This window comes from Protopterus annectens, chromosome 7.part0 (genome assembly GCF_019279795.1).
Source record: "Protopterus annectens isolate FY-2018-M chromosome 7.part0, PAN1.0, whole genome shotgun sequence".
Lineage (NCBI taxonomy): Eukaryota > Metazoa > Chordata > Ceratodontiformes > Protopteridae > Protopterus > Protopterus annectens.
In genome coordinates this window covers 795,456,588-795,476,254 of record NC_056739.1, presented here as the reverse complement: position 1 = coordinate 795,476,254, position 19,667 = coordinate 795,456,588, and the positions used below count along the sequence as shown (strand labels likewise).

At 42.0% G+C, this 19,667-nt stretch overlaps 1 protein-coding gene across 1 annotated transcript in view; it reads right to left on the bottom strand.

Annotated features, from left to right (window-relative positions):
• DNAH2 (dynein axonemal heavy chain 2) overlaps positions 1-19,667 on the bottom strand; it is a 6,636,854-nt gene that overhangs the window by 1,653,143 nt on the left and 4,964,044 nt on the right. Inside the window, exon 62 of the mRNA XM_044077324.1 lies at positions 5,842-5,958. Within this exon, the coding sequence (XP_043933259.1) occupies positions 5,842-5,958 (117 nt within the window). The remainder of the gene's footprint in view (positions 1-5,841; positions 5,959-19,667) is intronic.

Genomic DNA, 19,667 nt, shown 5'->3' with positions numbered 1-19,667 from the left:
ATTTCTACATTATTCAGGAGTTTCCTGCCTGTGTTTTGTGCCTTTTGGTGTTTGTCCTGTGTGTTTTGGGTTTTTGGTTTATTACTGGAATTACTCCATTCCTTGGTTCCCATTTATATAAATGAAAAACATACAAAATGATCCCACTTTAGTTGCAGTTTACATCACAGACATCACTGAAACAACTGTAGTTGCAAACATTATACATCACTTACAAACCATCCAATCATTGTCAGTTAAACATTATATGGCTCATTCAAATTCTGCCTCCTAAACCTCGTTCCTGCTCTGCATATATTGTTCCCACAATTCCCATTTTTTCCTATGTAGTTTGCTCCTTCCTTTTCTAAAGATCCCAATTCCAGTTGTTTTACCTCTGTTACTATAGTCACTACTTCTAGTAAAGTTGGTCTAGACTTTGATTTCCATTTTCTAGTAATTGCTTTTTTGGCAGCCACCATAATTAGACTCAGCAAGGCTTTACTATGTTTAGAAAATTCCGATTTAGTAGCATAACCCAAAAAAAATCATCTCCCCAGTCAGTCCAATCTACTCACCCAGCATCTCCGACAGACATCAAATCCCTAAAGTCTGCCAGCTCATTACACTCCCAGAAAAATATGTTCCCAGCCACCTCATTCTTGCCTGTCATACCTCCAACATTTGCTATCCACCTGAGGAAAAATTCTTTGGAGTCTACTTGGGTATAAAAATACCTATGTAAACACTTCCAGGCAAAGATACTAAATCCACTAGACTTTTTGTTGCATATTTGGGAGATATACATATATTCCACCATTGTCTCTTTGTGAACTGCTTATCCAGTCACTTTTCTCAATCCTTTCTAAGCTCCTCTGATTGATTCTTATGATTATCATGCAATATTTTACATGCTTTAATAATTATTCATTTTTTAATGGCAGCTTCTGTTCTAGATTGCATTAAAAACTCTACCAGTGCTGGTCTTTCATTTAGGAGCCCCGCATTTCTTTCTCTTTGTCTATACTCTATCAGTCCTTGATAGGGAAGACAATCGCAAACCTGCTGTATAAAATAAATTCTTGGCTTCTTCCCATTCTATTACTTTTCCCTTTCTAGTTATTTGCTCCCGGTACCTTGGTTCCTTTGCCAGGTTTTCTCCAATAAATACCAGCCCCCTCTTGCCTATTATCTGTATCCCGGACACAGTCATCCCTATTGGCAAAATCTCTTTTCTCCATTCTCATACTGGTTTGTTTCTTAAAATACTGCCTGCTATTTTATGAATATAATACTCTGTATGATTTTGGTCATTCTCCTTAAGAGTTTGCATCCAAAATCCCAATCTCTCCTTATTTCTTGAGCTTCTTCCCTGTGTCGGCATCATTCCTTTTCACTTTGAATTACAGTTTTCTGCTTGTGCTATGTATACGAGCATTAACTGTGTTGCTCTAAAATACCTCCTCAAATTAGGTAATCCTAGTCTGCTTTACTCTATTGGCAGAATCAGTTTATCCCACTTGACCCTTGCGGTCTTCCCTTCCCAGATAAAATCCTTCAACTCTCTTTTAATTGCTATCCACAACCTCTCCTCCAATGATAAAAGTATGCCTTACCTGTGTACAAGACTAAAGGGACTAAAAACATTTTAATGGCTTGTATCTTGGTATCCATATCACAAAACTTCCAGTTTCTCAATTTTTGTATTATCTTCTGTTTAGTCTCTTCCCACATATCCTTAGCTGCCACCACAGAGTCATTTCTAATCCATACTCCTAAATATTTCATTTTATCATGTCCCCATAAATATGGATATTATTGGACCAATTTGTGTGTGGGTACATAATTTACCACTATTGCCTTTGTTTTAGCTTCATTCATTTTGTATCCCGAGAAGATCTAAAACTGTCTTAAAATGTTCCACAGCACTGTAATGTCCCTTTCTGCAAATACAACCAGCTTTTCCTGACTACCATACCAATTAATCCTTGAATTTTTGAATCCCTTATTTTCTTTGCCAGTGGTTCTAAATATAATGCAAACAACAAAGGGGAAAGTGGACAATCCTGCTTGGTTCCTCTATTCAAGCAGAAATTATCGGAGAGGTCCCCACCCACTTTAATAAGCCCCTCCGATCCCTCATGTATTCTTCTATTCAACCTTATAATTGTATCAGGGAAAGCAAATGCTTTCATTGCCCTGCTTATGAAGTCCCAGTCTACTCTGTCAAATGCCTTCTCTGCATCAAGACCCACCAATAAAAGTGGTACTTTCTTATATTCTGCTACCCTCTGGATCATCAATGTTCTGTTAATATTGTCAAATGTTTGCATCCTCTCCACAAAACCACACTGATCCATATCTATCAACTTTGGTATCACTTTTGCCATTCTTATAGCCATTATAAACATAAACACTTTATAATCATGGTTTAGTATTGAAATGGGCCTGTACAAAGCTGGATCCGATGGATCTTTACTATCTTTAGGTATTACTGTTACAACCACCTTCTTCCAGGATGCTGGTACTTCTCCTCTTAAAATAGTGTTAAACAAAACCTTCCAGATCTTTATCAGTTTTCCCCTCCTAACTTCCAAACTTCCAAAGGAATACCATCACTTCCTGGAGGCTTTACTGCTGTGCCTTTTGGGCTTTCCAGAACCCCAGGAATTTTTACAAAGTGTCTGGCTCTAGTGATCACCTTCTGCCGAACCCAGGGAATTCAAATGTTCTCCTACTTAAGATTACATGCTAATCCAAGCTATTTCACCACAAATTCTCCAACAGCATCTTCAGGTCACCCTCCTCCTCCTATCTCAGCTAGCATTCACGATCAACTGGAAAAAAAATCCCCCCTGCAGCCATCTCAGGACCTACTTTTTCTGAGCTGCACACTGGACAAAAAAGAATGTAGGCCTTTTTACCTTAAGAGAAAGTGCAGAGCCTTACAAACTATATCCAATGCTCAGTAAGGGAGAACCTAAGGGATCTAAGGTTCATGGTGACTACTATTCCCAATTCTCCCCTAGCCAGACTACATATGAGGAAAATCTGATGGTGCCTAAAAACAGTTTGGTCTCAGCACTGAAGGAAATGAGGGTCTTCATTTAAGATCTTCAGGTCTTTTACCATCTCTGGAAACCAGGTACCCTATGAGTGTTCACAGACACAACAGAAATGTGGTAAATAAACAAGCAAGGAAGGACCAGATCTTACCAATTGTGCAGATTGGAAAAGAAAGCATGGGACCTTGCCTCAAAGAAAAACATGTTTATCATAGTTGCATGCATACCATCACAGGACAATGTGTTGGCAGACTCTTTAAGCAGGTCCTTGGAGGACTCTTATGAATGGACCCGGAACAGAAAGTTTTTCCAGGGCATATTTCACTGCTGGGGGGACCCCTCAGAAAGACCTGTCTGCTTCAAAGACCAACAAAGCAGCTTCTGGTCTTTTGCACCAGGGACCACTATCCTTCAGCTTGGAAGACAGATGTTTTCACTTTTCAGTGGACAGGGAAGTTCCTGTATGTCTTCTCTCTACTACCTCTCATTTCAAAAGTTCTTCTAAAGATCCAAAAAGAATGAACAAAACTATTATTACTGATTCCATTCTGGCCAAGACAGCACTGGTTCCCTCTTCTTTTTCTTCTAGCAAAGGACAAGTACTGGAAACTGCCACACACCACGTGGATCTCATCACTCAAAAGAAAGGGCTACTGCTTCACCCCAAACTGTCATCTCGAAGTCTAACTCTGTGGATGACAGGGTTCCAATTCCTTACAGGCACCATTTTTTCTGAGGACATTTAGGTTAACAAAGAAGCCAAGAGACTCATCACTCAACAATCTTACATAGCCAAATGGAACAGATTCTCCTATTGGTGCCAAAGGAAAGACTGTGACCCTAACCAATTAGAGGTACTTTCCATTCTGAAAAATCTGTGTGAGCTCTTATGTACAGCTCTGGCTTACTCTTTCATCAAAACCCACCTGTCAGCCACCTCCACCTGCTTACCTCTCACTCCCCCCGCTTATGTCCAGATCCGAGGTCAAGTTATTCCTTAAAAGGGTCCAGCATCTTAGATCACCTAGAAAGCTCATTTTTTTACTACGGACCACAACTTTATGCTGGAGAGGCTTACCTTACCTCCTTTTGAACTGGCAACATCAGCAAACCTCAAATTCTGCACTTGGAAAACTATCCTCCTTCTGGCCCTCACTTCAGCTAGGAGAGCTTCAGGTACTCATGGCCACTCATCCCTTTCTTATTTTTCACAAAAACAGGGTGACCTTCGGGACTAATCCTTCATTCCTGCCTAAAGTAGTGAACAAGCTGTCTCTCAATCAGGCCAAAAGCCTACCTTCTTTGCCAACTCACAGAATTGGGCGAGAAAGGATACTGCATTCTCTGGACATTCACAGACAGCTTAGATTCTATTTGGACAAAACAAGCTCCTTTCAAAAATCTACTCAACTGTTTGTTTCTTTCGTGGACTCTAAACTGGGCCAACTGATATCCAAGCAAACCACTGCAAGCTGGATCTCTAAGGCCATCTCATTATGTTACTCTATATGGCAAGTCCTTGCCCTGAAGCTCACTCTACCAGAACAATACTAGCCTCTTGAACTTTCTGAAAAGGAGTGGATGCCAGGTCCATTCTGGCGGTTGCTTGGTCATCCGTTTACACTTTCACTACATACTACAGGACAGATGCCTTTTCAAAGTCCAGAGTTGTCTTCTTTAGGTCAGTCTTATTTGGCCTCTTGGACAGTTCTACTGCCTTTTACCAACTTTTCCTTTAGTTCTGGGAATCATCCATGTGTTAAGAATGCTGCAACATTGGTATCAGGACATGGTATAGTTGTACAAGAACTTACCATAACATTAGATGTCCTCCTGATCACTCTTGCAGTATTCCGAACACATGGGTGATTCCTTCCCACCCTCCTCCCCCCTCTATACTTTTATCATCTCTTTATTAATTCAATATTTCTACCTCAGTTCCTATCTAGTGGGAAACATCATAGAACCAAGGGGGCTTTCTTACCACTTCATACTACGCCTCTCCTAGCTGAACAGTTTTCTGTCTGAGGGGTCTTGAGACCAGCAGCTTGGAGACAGTCTGAGGAATTATGCTCATACATCTGTCTGTATAACCCTACTCTTGCAAGCTGAGGTCATACATCAGATGTACAATACTAGGAAGGTAAAGCTTTGGCACCCTGGTTGGATAACAATGGCAATCACCCATATGTTAGGAATACTGCAAAAGTGACCAGTAAGACATCTACTGTTATGGTAAGTTCTTCCACAACTGTACTTTTCAGGTTCCTTGTTCTTCTGGATAGCACTGTGCACTTTCTAACACAGAAGTTCAGCTTTTACTTCTCAACTCAATTACACTATGCCTTTTTTAAATTACCCAAAGTCTAATCTCTGAAAACAGGCCAAAGAAACTACATGGGCTAAACAAGTCAACAAGAAAAAAGTAAGCAAATAAATAAAGCAAAAAACCTTCCCTGCATCCACTCCCACCCCTGGTTGTTGACCCACTACCAACACTGCAGGTCGATGCAGAAAATTTCATAAAGCATAGGAAAAAAATAATGGAAAATTTTAAGTGGTTGTGTATGTTATGGTTAAATGCACACAACAAAGGGATACATGAACAATGGCATACTAAAATATAAATGTATTAGTTTCATAATTAGAAGTAGCAGTTAACATACAGCCATGGTCAAAGGACATGCTTATATTAACATACCATTTCAACCTCAGCATTGTAACAACAGACAAAATGAAAAACTGCTCTGAAAATGGTTACTTGTGCTTGTTGTGGTAATGTCATAATTTTGCATACCTTCACAGCTTCCTCGAGGGCTGGTAAGGCCTCCTCCACATCTTTCTGGGCATTTTCTGCCATTGCTTTACATTTGATCTCCTCAGATGCTATTTTTTCACTGTTTGCAGCCACAGTCTAAAAGATAATAAGGAAGTAAGCTTAAAATATCATAAGCGAGTAAGAAAGCCATTCAGTTTGCAGCTATAATTCTTCTGAAAGACATGATGTATAAACTTAAGAAAGACAGTAAGCAGTAAAAACAGCTCCAAATAAACATATTTTCTTAAAGAAAAAGCAGATCTCGGGTAACACAAAATAGCTCACTACATGACTAGAAACTAGTGAAATATTACTAATATTTCAAGGCAAGGATACCAAGCAGACAGAACTACTACAAGGTACAGAGACACTTGTATGATTTTAAAATATAAACTTATTGGCATAGAAGGCATGTTTCAATGTCCTGTTGACATTATCCCTACATGTTCATGGACAGACCCACTAACTCAACAATGTAACTGTCTAGTCTTAACTCTAATTTTACATCACTTTCTGCCTTTTTTATTGAAGATTGCTTATTCCGCAATCCAAAAAGATGATTAAAAAAACTCAGATATTTAACTGTATGTAATCTTTTTTGTACTTCACTGAATAAAGTACAGTTGTATAAAAAGAAGTTATGTCTTACCATAACATTCCATCTGTATTGTTGATCCTCGTTGAGTCATTACGCATGGGTATCGGTTCCGAGCTCGGAACCGAGCCAGCCATTTTCCAAGCTCGTGTCAGCTTCAAACTCACGAGCTAAACTCTTACCCACAATTCCCCTCTCCCAGTTACCTCAGATTGAGTTTGCAAGTTAAAGAAGGTAGAGGCTACCTCTGGTCAAATAACCTAAGAGAACTGGATGGTGAGATCCACTAGAAACCACAGGAGGGGGAAGGAGGGAGGGTCGTAATGACTGAACGAGGATCAACAATACAGATGGAACATTATGGTAAGACATAACTTCTTTATCTGATATTGTTAATCCTCGTTCATTCCTTACGCATGGGACAGAGTCCCCAGCTACCTCTATTCCTGGGAGGCTCTCATGGAAGGACATTCCTGAGCACCATAGAACTGAAAGATGCTCTTCCCTGGAGGCCAAATCCAATTTGTAATGACTGATGAAGGTATGAGGCGTAGCCCAAATTGCAGCTGCACAGATGTTATATAAAGAAGCTCTGGCATGGAAGGCAGCAGAAGTTGCCACCGACCTTGTTGAATGAGCTTTCATGGTAGTAGGCAACGAGATATTACGTTGTGTGTAAATAAAGGTCACAGAGTCCTTCAACCATCTAGCTAATGTGACCTTAGCAACAGCAGATCCTAATCTAGGTCCAGAAAAGGCCAAAAATAACTGGTCAGATTTACAAAAGAGTTTAGTCCTGTTTAAGTAAAAATGGATTTGCCTGTGTATATCTAGGGTATGTAGGCAATACTCTCCTCTGTTTGAATGACTGGGAAAGAAAACTGGGAATTCAATGGCTTGATTAATGGACATTTCAGAGATCAGTTTAGGCAGAAATGACGGATTAGTTCTCAGAGATGCTCTCTCTCTATGAAAAATCAAGTATGGACTCTTGATACATAAAGCCTGAAGTTCAGAAATACGTCTGGCAGAAGTAATAGCGACCAAAAACAAGGTTTTCCATGACAGATACTTGAGGTCGCAAGAAGAGGCTGGTTTGAAAGGTGCCATTGTCAGAGCTTGTAGAACTAATGATAAATCCCATGGTTGGACAGGTTCTCTAAAAGGTGGCTTCAGATGATTCACACCTTTTATGAAGGTCTTGCACAATTTATGGGAAATAAGAGAGGAATCTTGGACACCCTCATGAAAATTAGAAAATGCAGCCAAATGAACTCTAATGGTACAGGCCAAAAGACCCGACTGAAACAGGTTGGCCACATAGTCTAGTATTATCGACAATGGTGCTGAAAAGGGGTCTACTTGTTTATCTTTCAGCCAACAGGTAAATCTTTTCCACTTGCTCAGATAAGTAATTCTAGTGGAAGACTTATGAGAAGCAATGAGAATATCATGTACTGGTAAAGAAAGATCATTCTGCCTGGCAATCAAGGGAATTGGAGTAGCCAAGCTGTTAGCTTCAGGCTGTTCAGGTTGGGATGAATCAGGTTCTGTGGGTGTGAGATCAACTCCGGGGTTGGATGGAGAATCCATGGTCGATCTAGTAGGTGAGGCCAAAGAAAGGGGAACCAAATCTGTCAAGGCCAATATGGTGCTATGAGGATCACCTTGCTCTTCAACCACTGGGCTTTCTTCAGAAACTGGGGAATGAGGGGAAAGGGTGGAAATGCATAAAGAAGACCCGAAGGCCAATCGTGGACTAGAATGTCCCTGGATGACTGTCCTGGATGGGGAATCAGGGCGAAGTAGTTGCTGCATTTGTAGTTGGTTGGGGATGCAAAGAGGTTGCAGCAAGGACGGCTCCAACGGTGGAAGATGTCTGCCGCTATCAAGGGATTCAGGGACCACTCATGAGGTTGAAGAATGCACCTGCTGAGTCTGTCTGCTATCACGTTGGAACTCCCGGGATTGTGCTTTGCTAGAAGAAAACGGTTTGCAGCCATCGCCCATTGCCATATCCTCATGGCCTCTCGACAACGGGGGTAAGATTTGGTTCCACCTTGCTTGTTGATGTACCAGACCACCGCCATGTTGTCTGACTGAATCGCAATTGTCCCAGACGACAGCAGGGGATGGAATGCTTGCAACGCCAGACGCACCGCCCTCAGCTCTAGAACATTTATATGCAGATGGGCCTCCAGTTGGGACCAAGTGCCTTGGACTGTCTGTCCCTGACATAGCCCCCCCATCCCATCAGGGAGGCATCTGTGGTCACTGTGGCCTTGGGTTGCTGGGGGGAAAAGGGGCGAGACCAATGTGAGAGACTGTGTGTCATCCACCAATTTAAATCCTGTTTGCACCTGTGGGTTACTCGAAACATGGCTGAAAGAGGATGCTGAAAAGGATACCATTGGGTGAGCAGTAGCCATTGTAGAAGCCTCATGTGAAACCTGGCCAGGGGAACAATGGTGATGGAGGCTGCCATGGAACGCAACAGCTGTAGAACCGAGTGAGCCGTGGATTTTTCCTTTGAAAGGAATGGAATTAGTTGTTGCTTTATCCTTAAAATTCTGTGCTCTAGAATAGCAGCTCTGCAATTTTTTGTGTCCAAGATAACCCCTATGAATTCTGTCGACTGAGATGGGGTGAGATTGTAGTTATGCCTAGCCTTTGAGCAGCGAGAAGAGAGTATGCCAGGGCTTTTTCCAGTAGATGTCTGGTGGGGGTGGAAATGAGCCAGTCGTCTAGGTATGGAAACACCTGGAATCCTTAAAGTCGCAAGTGAGCTGGGACAACTGCTATGCACTCTGTGAACACTCTGGGGGTTGTAGAGAGTCCGAAGGGCAGTACTCTGAACTGATAGTGACTGGCTCCCTCACGGAAGTGCAGAAATCTTCTTGATGGCCTGTCCACCTTTATGTGGTAGTACGCATCTTGAAGATCTATAGAGCACATCCAATCGTCTTTTTCCAAAAGCGGGAGGATAGACTGTATTGAGACCATCCTTAATTTTTGTACTCTCACAAACTTGTTCAGTACACTGAGATCCAAAATTGGTCTCCAGTCCCCGGTTTTCTTTGGCACCAAAAATAGTCTCGAGTAGAATCCGGATCCTATCTGGTCTGGAGGGACTATGTGGATGACTCTCTTTCTTAGCAGCTTTTCTATCTCTAGTGCTGCTTCTTCCCTTTGACCGGGCGGAACGTCGGGAAGATTTTTTGAAGGGATGGGACAAAGATCGAAGGGGATATGATAACCTCTGGTTATGATCCTTTGTACCCAAGAATCGGTGGTGATGGTTAGCCAGGCAGAAGGGTACAAGGAGAAACGTCCCCCAACCACCTCCAGAGGAAAGGAGTTGGGCCACTCTTCAGAAGCGCTGGTAGGATTGGCCAGGGAAAGAATCCCTGGAACCCTGGTTATGCGTCCTGTTCACATCTGGCCAGTGTGCTTTTAAATTTGGGCCCAAACAACGAGGAGGGCTCAATGGAGGCATTAAGAAAAAAAGAGATAAAAGGTTCTGCGAAGTTGCACAAGCGCATCCAGGCATGTCATCTCAAGACCGCAGCTGAACCCACTGCTCTAGCTGCTCATTCTGATGCATGAGATATCAGTCGCATAGAGGAGTTAGATATAGACTCAATGGTGGCTAGCTGAGAGGCCACTTTGTCACGGACCTCATCAGACACGGCACCAGCCAAGGTTTCAGACAGCTCAGAAACCAGATCCCTTTGAAGCCTGGTAAAATGTGCCATATAATTCAGGGACCTGATAGCAAAGGTCGCTGAAGCAAAGGTGTGCTTCCCTATCCTGTCCAGGGCCCGGGACTCTCTGTTAAGCGAATGGACAGTCTGGCTTTCTTCTTCTGCCAGATCCTTTTTTGTTGTGGCCGTCACCACCAAAGCATCCAAAGGAAGACCTTTGGACCAATGGGGATCTGAAGCAAGAGGGGACAAGATCTTATCTGGCGTCCGGGAATAGCTTAGATGGTATCAGGGATCTTCCAAGCACGCTGCAAGATGAACCTGACAAGTTCATTAGCAGGTGGAGTAGGAGGTAGGGGGCCGTGTGCGAAAGGCCTGCAAGAACACAGATTCCTCAGGGATCGGATTAGAGGACTGCCAGTCACTTTTCTGTTTCAGGATTTCGAGGATATCGCCAAAGGATACCTCAAAGGGTGACCGAGGGGATCATAGATTCATAGATTCATAGATTAGTATTAGGCTAACTGTCCTCGTGGGCCATTTTAAGCCTAGCCAATTACCCCAAGTGAGAATCAAACCCTGCACCTTGTGTTTCTAAGGTAAGCACCTTAACCATTACGCCAGCCTCCCACCCCTCCCCTCCTTCCCCCTCATCGAAATCTGCGTCTTCGGTGAAGGACTCCTCTGTAGAGTCCATGTGCTTCCTCTTACACGAACTTTTTCGGTGGACCTCCTCAGTGGGAGAAGCTGGGGAAGACAACGGAAAGGGGGATTCCTGAGGGAATATGTCCTGTGGCCCTTGTACCCAGTGTCCGCTAGATCTGACTTGTGAAACCAGTGTACCAGAGGAGGGCAGCGGTATAGACAGTCTGGTATCGCCAGCAGCAGCAAAAGCCTTCTCCATCAGTTGGAAGGCTGGTTCGCCCGAAGAGAAGTGTATGTCTAGGACAGGGGGCACTCCTCCCCTAAGTGGCTCAGCCTGCCGACCCGGAGCCCCTGGATGGCTGTGGAGCAGCAAGCTATGCGTGTCACAGCTGACATCCTGGATCGTAGCAAATCTTTCCTGCCACAAAGGCAACTGCGGTTCCTTAGTGAGATCCATAATGGGAATTGCAGAAGGGGAAGACTGTACTACATCCATGGACTTCAAAGGCAATGTAGGAGGAGAATAAGAAGGTGTCTTTGGAGATGGGTGACCACCTCCCAAGGAAGGATAGTTCCTGAGGGGTGGAATACCTCTGGCCAAGAATGCCTGGTCCACAAGACGCATCACATCATGTTCGGAAAGGCTTCTACTGGACCTCACAGAGACTGAGGGAGAAACAGGCCTGTCCACAAAAGAGGCAGACACGGTGCCCATCTCATCTGACCACACCGAGGACAACGGTGCCGAGAAAGACTGGACTACTGTTGTCTGCACCGAAGTCATCGGTGCCGAGGTCATTGTCTGCACCAACACAGGGATTGGTGCCAAAGTGGTGGGAGTCGGTGCCAAAGCTGGAACTGACAAAACTGGAGTCAACAATAAAGGCCTCGGTTCCAAGTAAGATCTTGGAGCCGATGCGGTTAAGGTCTGCGCCGACTGAACGGTCGGTGCCGATACAGTGGTAATGGTCTGAACCGAGGAACCCCTCGGTGCCGATATATAGAAGGCTGCAGGATAGGACGGAGCTGAAATCACTAATGGAGCCGAAGGCCTCAGTGCCTAAGGTTTAGGCACTGAAGGTACTGGGGTTGACTGAGAGAGCTCCGGAGCCGAAAATTTTGCCTTTTTAGGTTTTGGTTGGTGAGAGTCCCCAGCCGGGGATGAAGGCAAGGATTTAGCCTTAGTAGAAACATCCATTTTCTTATGGGCTTTAGGAGGGGTTGAGACCTACGACCCAGAAATAGCCTCTGAAAAGGGAGATTTTAGAAGTCCTTTCAGTATCAGCTTGTTTTTCCTTTCTAACAAAGTTCTATTAGAAAAGTTCTCACAAACAGTACAGGGTGGTTCAACAGATAAATGGGAAGCTCCCAAATAATAAACACACAAAAAGTGTGCATCAGAAGTAGGCAGTTTGTGTCCACAATCAGAACACCGCTTAAACCCCGGACTACCTTTTTTATCTGCCATATTAATAAATAGAAAAGTACCAACAATGGTACAAGAGAGTATTCGAAGGTATGAGAGAGAAAAGGGAAAAAGATTACCAACGATGGTAAGAGAAAACACCTCATGGTAAAATTAGTAAGTAAAAGACAGAAAAACCTGAGGAACTTATGAACACTAGATGCGATAGTGTAAGAGACAATTAAACAACAATTGACTGTACTTAGCTCAAGAGAAGTAACTTGACACGACCGGATGGCAACGCGGCAAACAAAATCTGGGGTAATAGGGAGAGGGGGATTGTGGATAAGAGTTTAGCTCGAGAGTTTGAAGTTGACACGAGCTTGGAAAATGGCCAGCTCGGTTCTGAGCTCGGAACCAATACACATGCATAAGGAATGAATGAGGATTAACAATATCAGATGTAAACTTACCATAACCGTACACATTCAATTGATCACTGTTGTAGTAGCTTTAGCTATATGGGTTATACCCTGTGAAGGATACAACAGCTGGCCAGCTTCCAAAGTTTCAGGGCACTTTCTATATGCTCAAACCATTAGGCAGATAAAGTACAGCTGACTAGATAGGTTTGGGTCTCAAGTCTTTCATGAAAACAGAGAGGGGAGGCTAAAGCCCTGACAAGGACAATAGTAGTAAAATAACACAGAAGATCATACTCTGGCATAAAAGACACAGAAAAACAAAAATAAGGGGACTGGAGGGAGGGATAGGCTACTGTGACAATGATTATTTGAACATCTACTGTTATGGTACTTTTACTTAAACAACTGCACTGTATTCATCATTTGATCACTCCTGCAGTAGTCTTAGCTACAAGGGTAGATAAATAAGAAGAGTCCAGGATCCCCTGGAGAATGGTACAAGCAGACCCTGTCCTAGGATCTGGAGAAGGAATCGAATTTATACTGCTTTGTAAAAGTATGTACAGTGGACCAGGTTGCTGCTTCTAGAATACTTCTAGAATCCAGTCCTATCCAAAAAGCAACAGATGATGCCAAGACATGGCAGAATGAGTCTAAACCCTGCCTGTCTTATTGTGGGGGGTATAACAAAAGGTAATTGCATGAGACAACCACTTGGAAATATGGCACAGGATGGCACAGTGGTTCAGCAGTAGCATTGTTGCCTCACAGCAACAGGTTCTCTGGTTCGATTCTCGGCTGGGGTGCCTTTTGTGCGGAGTCTGCATGTCCTCCCTGCGTTCATGCGGGTTTCCTCCAGGTGCTCCGATTTCCTTCCACATTCTAAAAACATGCATCTGGAGCATTTCTCCCCGGGCCTCCACTGAAAATTGGCTTTGTTCCAAGTCGGACTTTCCTGGTAAACAAATGTTAAATAAATAAATACATACATACATACATACATAATAAATAAATAAATAAATTGTGTGTTTTGAAACAGGTTGTCCTTTTTTCTTGTTTTCACAGGAAAAGAACTAATCAGAGTTTTAGTTCTGTCAATATAGTACCCAAGTAGTCTATGGACATCCAAGATATGGGGTATCCTTTTCTCCCTCATTTTTAGGTTTTGGAAAGTAGATGGTGAGATGGATAGCTTTTGAATCCATGGAATTTTGAGGAACAAAGGATATACAATATATAATTACACTAGTTTGGCAATCGATCAGACTTACTTCGATTTATTTAGTAAAGGGATAAATTTTATCCCAAATTTCAAGCTTGATACAACACAGGTACTTATTAATTTGAAAATGTACACGAGAAAATTGAATCTGAAACTATATTTCTCTACTCTAGGACCTATAAGGGGGAACACAGACATTGGGACAAATACAAATGTATTGAAGAGGAAAAGTACATTTATGCCACCCTATAACAAAGAAATTAGTACATTTGAACAGATGGTAGAAAGGGACTATAGGAGAATCTGTGCGCACCATAGTCAAACTAAAGACAACTTAAATGAAAAAGAAAGAAAAATATTACACGATTTAACAATAAACAATGAGTACAGATGCATGCGTCCTGATAAAGGGGGCGGGATGGTTGTTATGAGTAAAATGGACTACAATGGACATATTATGAAAATGTTAACAGATGAAGATACTTATACAACGGCATCATTGCATGAAATAAACAGGGCACACATTAAGATAGATATGAGATTGGCTGATGCCCTATATCAGGGTTCTATCAACGAAGATGAATTTGATTATTTAAGTGTCAAGTTTCCAAGAATGGCCAATATATTTGGTATACCGAAGGTCCACAAGGGTACTGACCAGTTAGAATTCAGGCCTATTGTATCGGCAAGGGGCTCTAAAACAGAACCCATGGCAGCCTTTGTGGACCATTTTTGTAAGGAATCCCTGAAAGACGCTCCACATATATTAAAAGACTCTTGGCACTGTCTAGAAAGGCTTAAAGGAATCTATGAAATTGACACAAATACCTATAGTTTCTTAACCATAGATGTGGTAAACCTTTTTCCAACAATTCCACACAAGGAAGGTTTGGAACTATTTTATAAAAGCTTAACAGACAGTCAGAGCTTTAATAAGGACAAAATAAGTATTTGCTATGACCTTATGGAATTGATATTGACCAACAATTATTTAACATTTGAAGGGGAAATTTATCACCAGATTAAAGGAGTGGCAATGGGGGCAAGATGCGCCCCGGTATATGCCAATCTGGTGTTACTTGCATGGGAAAACAGCATCATTTTTCCATCAAAATATATGGATAGAATTCTGTTATATAACAGATTCTTGGACGATGTACTAATAATTTGGAAGGGTGATGATGACAATGTAAATGAATTTATGACCTATTTAAATAACTCTACTGAATTTTTTAAGTTTACCCACACATGGAATGAAACTGACATAAACTACTTGGACATTTCTCTAGTGAAAAAGGATGGTAAATTGACAAGTAACATATATCGAAAGCCAAGTTACTCTAACTCTATGTTACATTTCACTAGCTGCCACCCCCTTCATCAAAGGAAGGGGGTGGTAAAGGGACAGATGGTTCGTCTATCTAAATTAGTAAGTGACGAACAAATATTTAGAAAAGAAATGTACGACTTAATAGGGTTATTTCTTGAGAGAGGATATCCTCAGGCCTTATTGATAAAGACTAAAAAAGAAATATACAAGAAAAGGAAAACTGTTTATTTTCCTATACTTAGAGGTAGTACAAATAATTTACAGCACTATGAGGGGATAACCAATACAAGTAATGAGAAAGGTGAACTTAATTTTGTTTTGAGATATAATGACAAAGCAAAGGAACTAGGAGATAGTATCAAGAACATATGGGATGTATGTATAGGTACACAAAACAGATTAATATTAGGAGAAAGACCAAACATAGTGTTCAGTAGAGGTAATAATATAAAAAATATACTAGAAAAGGAAAACAAGACATATAAGAGATCTTACATGAGTAAATGTGGAAGATGTAGTTGTTGTAGATTCATAGCAGAAGGAGCATACATTTGCATAAAGGGATATCAACGTACTATACCTTCTCCAGGTCTGTGTAATTGCAACACAAAAAACTGTGTATACATAGCAACCTGTACGTCATGCGAGGCTTATTATATAGGCATGACTACTCTTAAGCTTAAGGAAAGGGTAGGTGAGCACAAAAGAAGTATTATGAAACATGATGAGTATAATGCTTTATATGTACACAGTAAACACTGTAATAGTTTCAGTAAATTCATATTTTTCATTGTGGATAGAGTAATGCCTTTTTTTAATGGTGACATAGACAACAAAGTAGCACTAATGGAAATGGAATGGCAAATTAGGCTAAACGCCACAAAGTTTCCAGGTTTAAATGAGTACGTCTCTTTAAAACCCCAATTAAAATATAGAGCAAGCAGGATATGAAAGAGATGGTTAAACATAACATTATTATTAGTTTTACATAGTAAATATTGATATTTTTTAAGCTGTGTACTACAAGTTGTTACTTGTTTTGCAATTTTATTGTATATAATAATCAAACACAACAGAGAAATGTGTATAAATGACTAAGTATGTATGCAATTAATTAATCAATTAAGTAATCAAGTTGTAGGATAAGGAAATGTATATAATGATTAGGTTTTAGTGTAAAGAGTATGACTCTGATGAAACCAGGTGGACTGGTGAAAGCGCTTAGTCTTGGACTGAATAAATCGATTTTTTGCTTCAATTTTGCTTCATCTTTCAACAACTGGTGCCTTCATTTGTTTGCATTGCATTGTGTTCGTGCCATTTGGTGAGATGGATAGCTTGGCTGAAGGTAAACTTGTATACCAATTTAAGCATAAAGGAAGGATTTCTTCTTAAAGAAACCCTATTTCTGTGGAACATGAAATAAGGTCAACTTACGATAAGAGCTTGCAACTCAAGATACTCTTCTTGCAGATGTCAGAGAAAGTAGTACCACTGTTTTCCATTTTAAGAGCCTCAAGTTGGACCGGTGAGATGATTCAAATGGAGCAAGAGTTATATTTTTAAGCTAAGATGCCAAGGAAGAGCCACCTGTTTTATAGGAGGCTTCATATGCAACACCCCTTCATAAACATTCTGACATGAGTCTGCACTGAAGATCCATGGGCAGACATACTGAAATGATTAGCAAATGAGCCTCGACAGAGGAGAAAGACAGGCCACAGTATAGTAACTCACACAAATGCTGTAAAAACAGAAATACCAGCCCTGAATGGGTGCTGGTTGTTTTGCTGGCAGCAACTAGCAAACCTTTTCCATTTGCTTATATTTTCTAGTTGCAGGCTTTCTTGCCTACATTAGTACTTGCTGCACATCCTTAGCAAACAGGTGCTTAAAAGATATTAAGACCCTATCGTCGATGTAATCGGCTGTAGCTGTTTGCGGCTATGTTTTGTCAAACACCCCTGTCCTTATGTGAATAAATCCAGTCTGTGAGGAAGCGTGTGGTAATTGACCCTGACCAATTTCAAAAGAAAGGTGAAACATTGTTGACTAGGCCAGAATGCAGTGATCTTTGGGCTTCCTTCTGAATCTTAAGAAGTTCCCTGAATATCAGTGGAAAGGGTGGAAAAGCACAAAACAACATTCCTGTCCACAGAAAAGAAAAGGCACATGTCTTTCAGGCCTTCTTGTATGGAGTCCTGGAACAGAATTTTACCAGCTGATTGTTCAGGAAGGAGGCAAAAAGGTCTACCCGAGGAACTACCCACAGATGGATCACATCCTGGAAGACCCACTAATCTAATTTCCATTCATGATCTAATTTCCATTCATGAGGGTCTGCCTTTGCCCTGCTCAGTTTGTTCATAGGTTCATAGGTTGGTACTAGGCTATCAGCCCTAGGGCCTATACAAGCCTAGCCATAACAATTACCTGGCTATTTCTTCCCACATTATTTACTTTCCTGGACCCCTGTCTAGCAGGGCAACTGACGTGATCCCTGGGGTGAATTTCCTTTCTCCCATCCAATCGTCAAGGTTCCTCTTGAAGAGGTCCAAAGAGGCACTCTGCTTGACATGTATGGGCAATCTATTCCAGAGTCTGGGGTGTCTCTGGGTCAGGAACCTATCCCTCCAGCATGTTTTGTTTATTGTGATGACAAGGTTTAGATCCCTGGAGCGTGTAGGTCTGAGGGATTGGGATTTCTTTAAGTGTAGCATGTCCAACAGCTCTGGGTTTGACATGCCCTTGTATGTTAAGCAGAGATCACCTCTGAGTAGACGATATGCGACAGAGTATAGCTGGAGTTTTTTAAGGCGGTCAGCGTAGGGCATCTGCTTTAGGCCTGTGATTCTTTTAGTGAAGTATTTCTGAGGCCTTTCCAGTTGTTGCAGATGTCTTGAGAGGTACATACCAAATGGGGCGTTGTATTCTATAATGGGTCTAATGAGGGATGAGTACAGTGGGACAATGACCTCCTTTTTTCTGGATGAAAAGCCCTTCGTGATGAGGTGTGCCACATAGAAGGATTTCCTGACTGTTGTGGCGATGTGGTTATCGAAGGTGAGACCACTGTCCACCTGTGTCCCTAAGTCTCTTATCACACTTTCTGTGTTTAGTGTACTGCCACCTATATGGTAATTCATGGATACATGTTTTTTCCCAAAGGGGATAACAATACATTTCTTGGCATTGAGCTTGAGCCCATGGCTCTGGCACCAAGCATCCGTTTCTGTAAGGCCCTTTTGTAGAGTATCCACATCATTTGGGGATTCAATAATGGCTCCCAGTTTGCAGTCATCTGCAAACTTTGTTAGCCAGAGTCCCTTAGTGTTGACCTGTACTTCAGAGAAGTAGATGCTAAACAAGAGCGGCCCCAGGACTGAACCCTGAGGTACTCCACTTGTCACTTGTCTGGAGCTGGATTTGGAGTCGGCTACTTTTACAGTGTGGGTTCTATCAGTAAGCCATTTAGCAACCCATTGGGTGACATAGGGATTAATGCCCAACTTAGTAAGTTTATCTATGATTCCAGAGTGGGGGATGGTGTCAAAGGCCTTACAAGGTCTAGATAGGCTGTGTGGACCACCTTACCCTTGTCCATGGCTCTGGAGACTGATTCAAAGAAGTCAATCAGGTTCAGGAGACAAGATCGGCACTTCACAAACCCAAACTGGGTGGGGTCCAGTGTTTGAAGGTTGCCAATGTCTTTGTTTATAAGTTCCATGATAATACGCTCCATGGCCTTGCAGATAAGGCTTGTCAGACTGATGGGACGGTAGTTTCCGGGATCCAAGGTGGATCCCCCCTTGTGGATTGGGATAACTGTAGCTCTGCGCCACTCAGTGGGCACGAAACCTGAGGTGAGGCTATGATTAAACATGACACTTAGGTGAGGTGCCAGTTCATATTGTAGTTCATGTAGTACACAACCCGGGATGTCATCTGGTCCCATGGATGCTGTATTCTTGGCTTTAGAGAGTGCGTTTTGTACCTGTGTGGCTGTTATTACTGGAATTTGGCAATCTTCCGGTATTGAGATGGGTCATTTAAGGGGTGAGAGGGGGGTGAAGTTGGCACTGAATCGATCTGCCAGGATATTGGCAATATCCTTCAGATCAGTATATTTAATGCCATTCTGTTTTAGCTCAGAGCAGATCTGAGCATTGCCATTTAGATTCTTGACATAGTTATAGAATGCTTTGTGGTTGTCTTTGGAATCTTTGGCAATTTTATTTTCATAACTAGCTTTGGAGGATTTTATGAGGCATCTCAGTTTCTTACTGAGGCTAGTAAGGGAGTTTTTTGCATCCTGGGATTTTCCTCTTTTCTGCAAAAGTTTCTTCCTTTTGTTGTAAAGTTTGTTTATGGCAGGGGACCACCAGATTGGCTTCCTTTTTTTGGATGAGAGCATTTTTGTTCTATTTGGGATGGCACAATTCATGTATGAGTGGATGTGCTCGTACAGTGCCTTAGTGT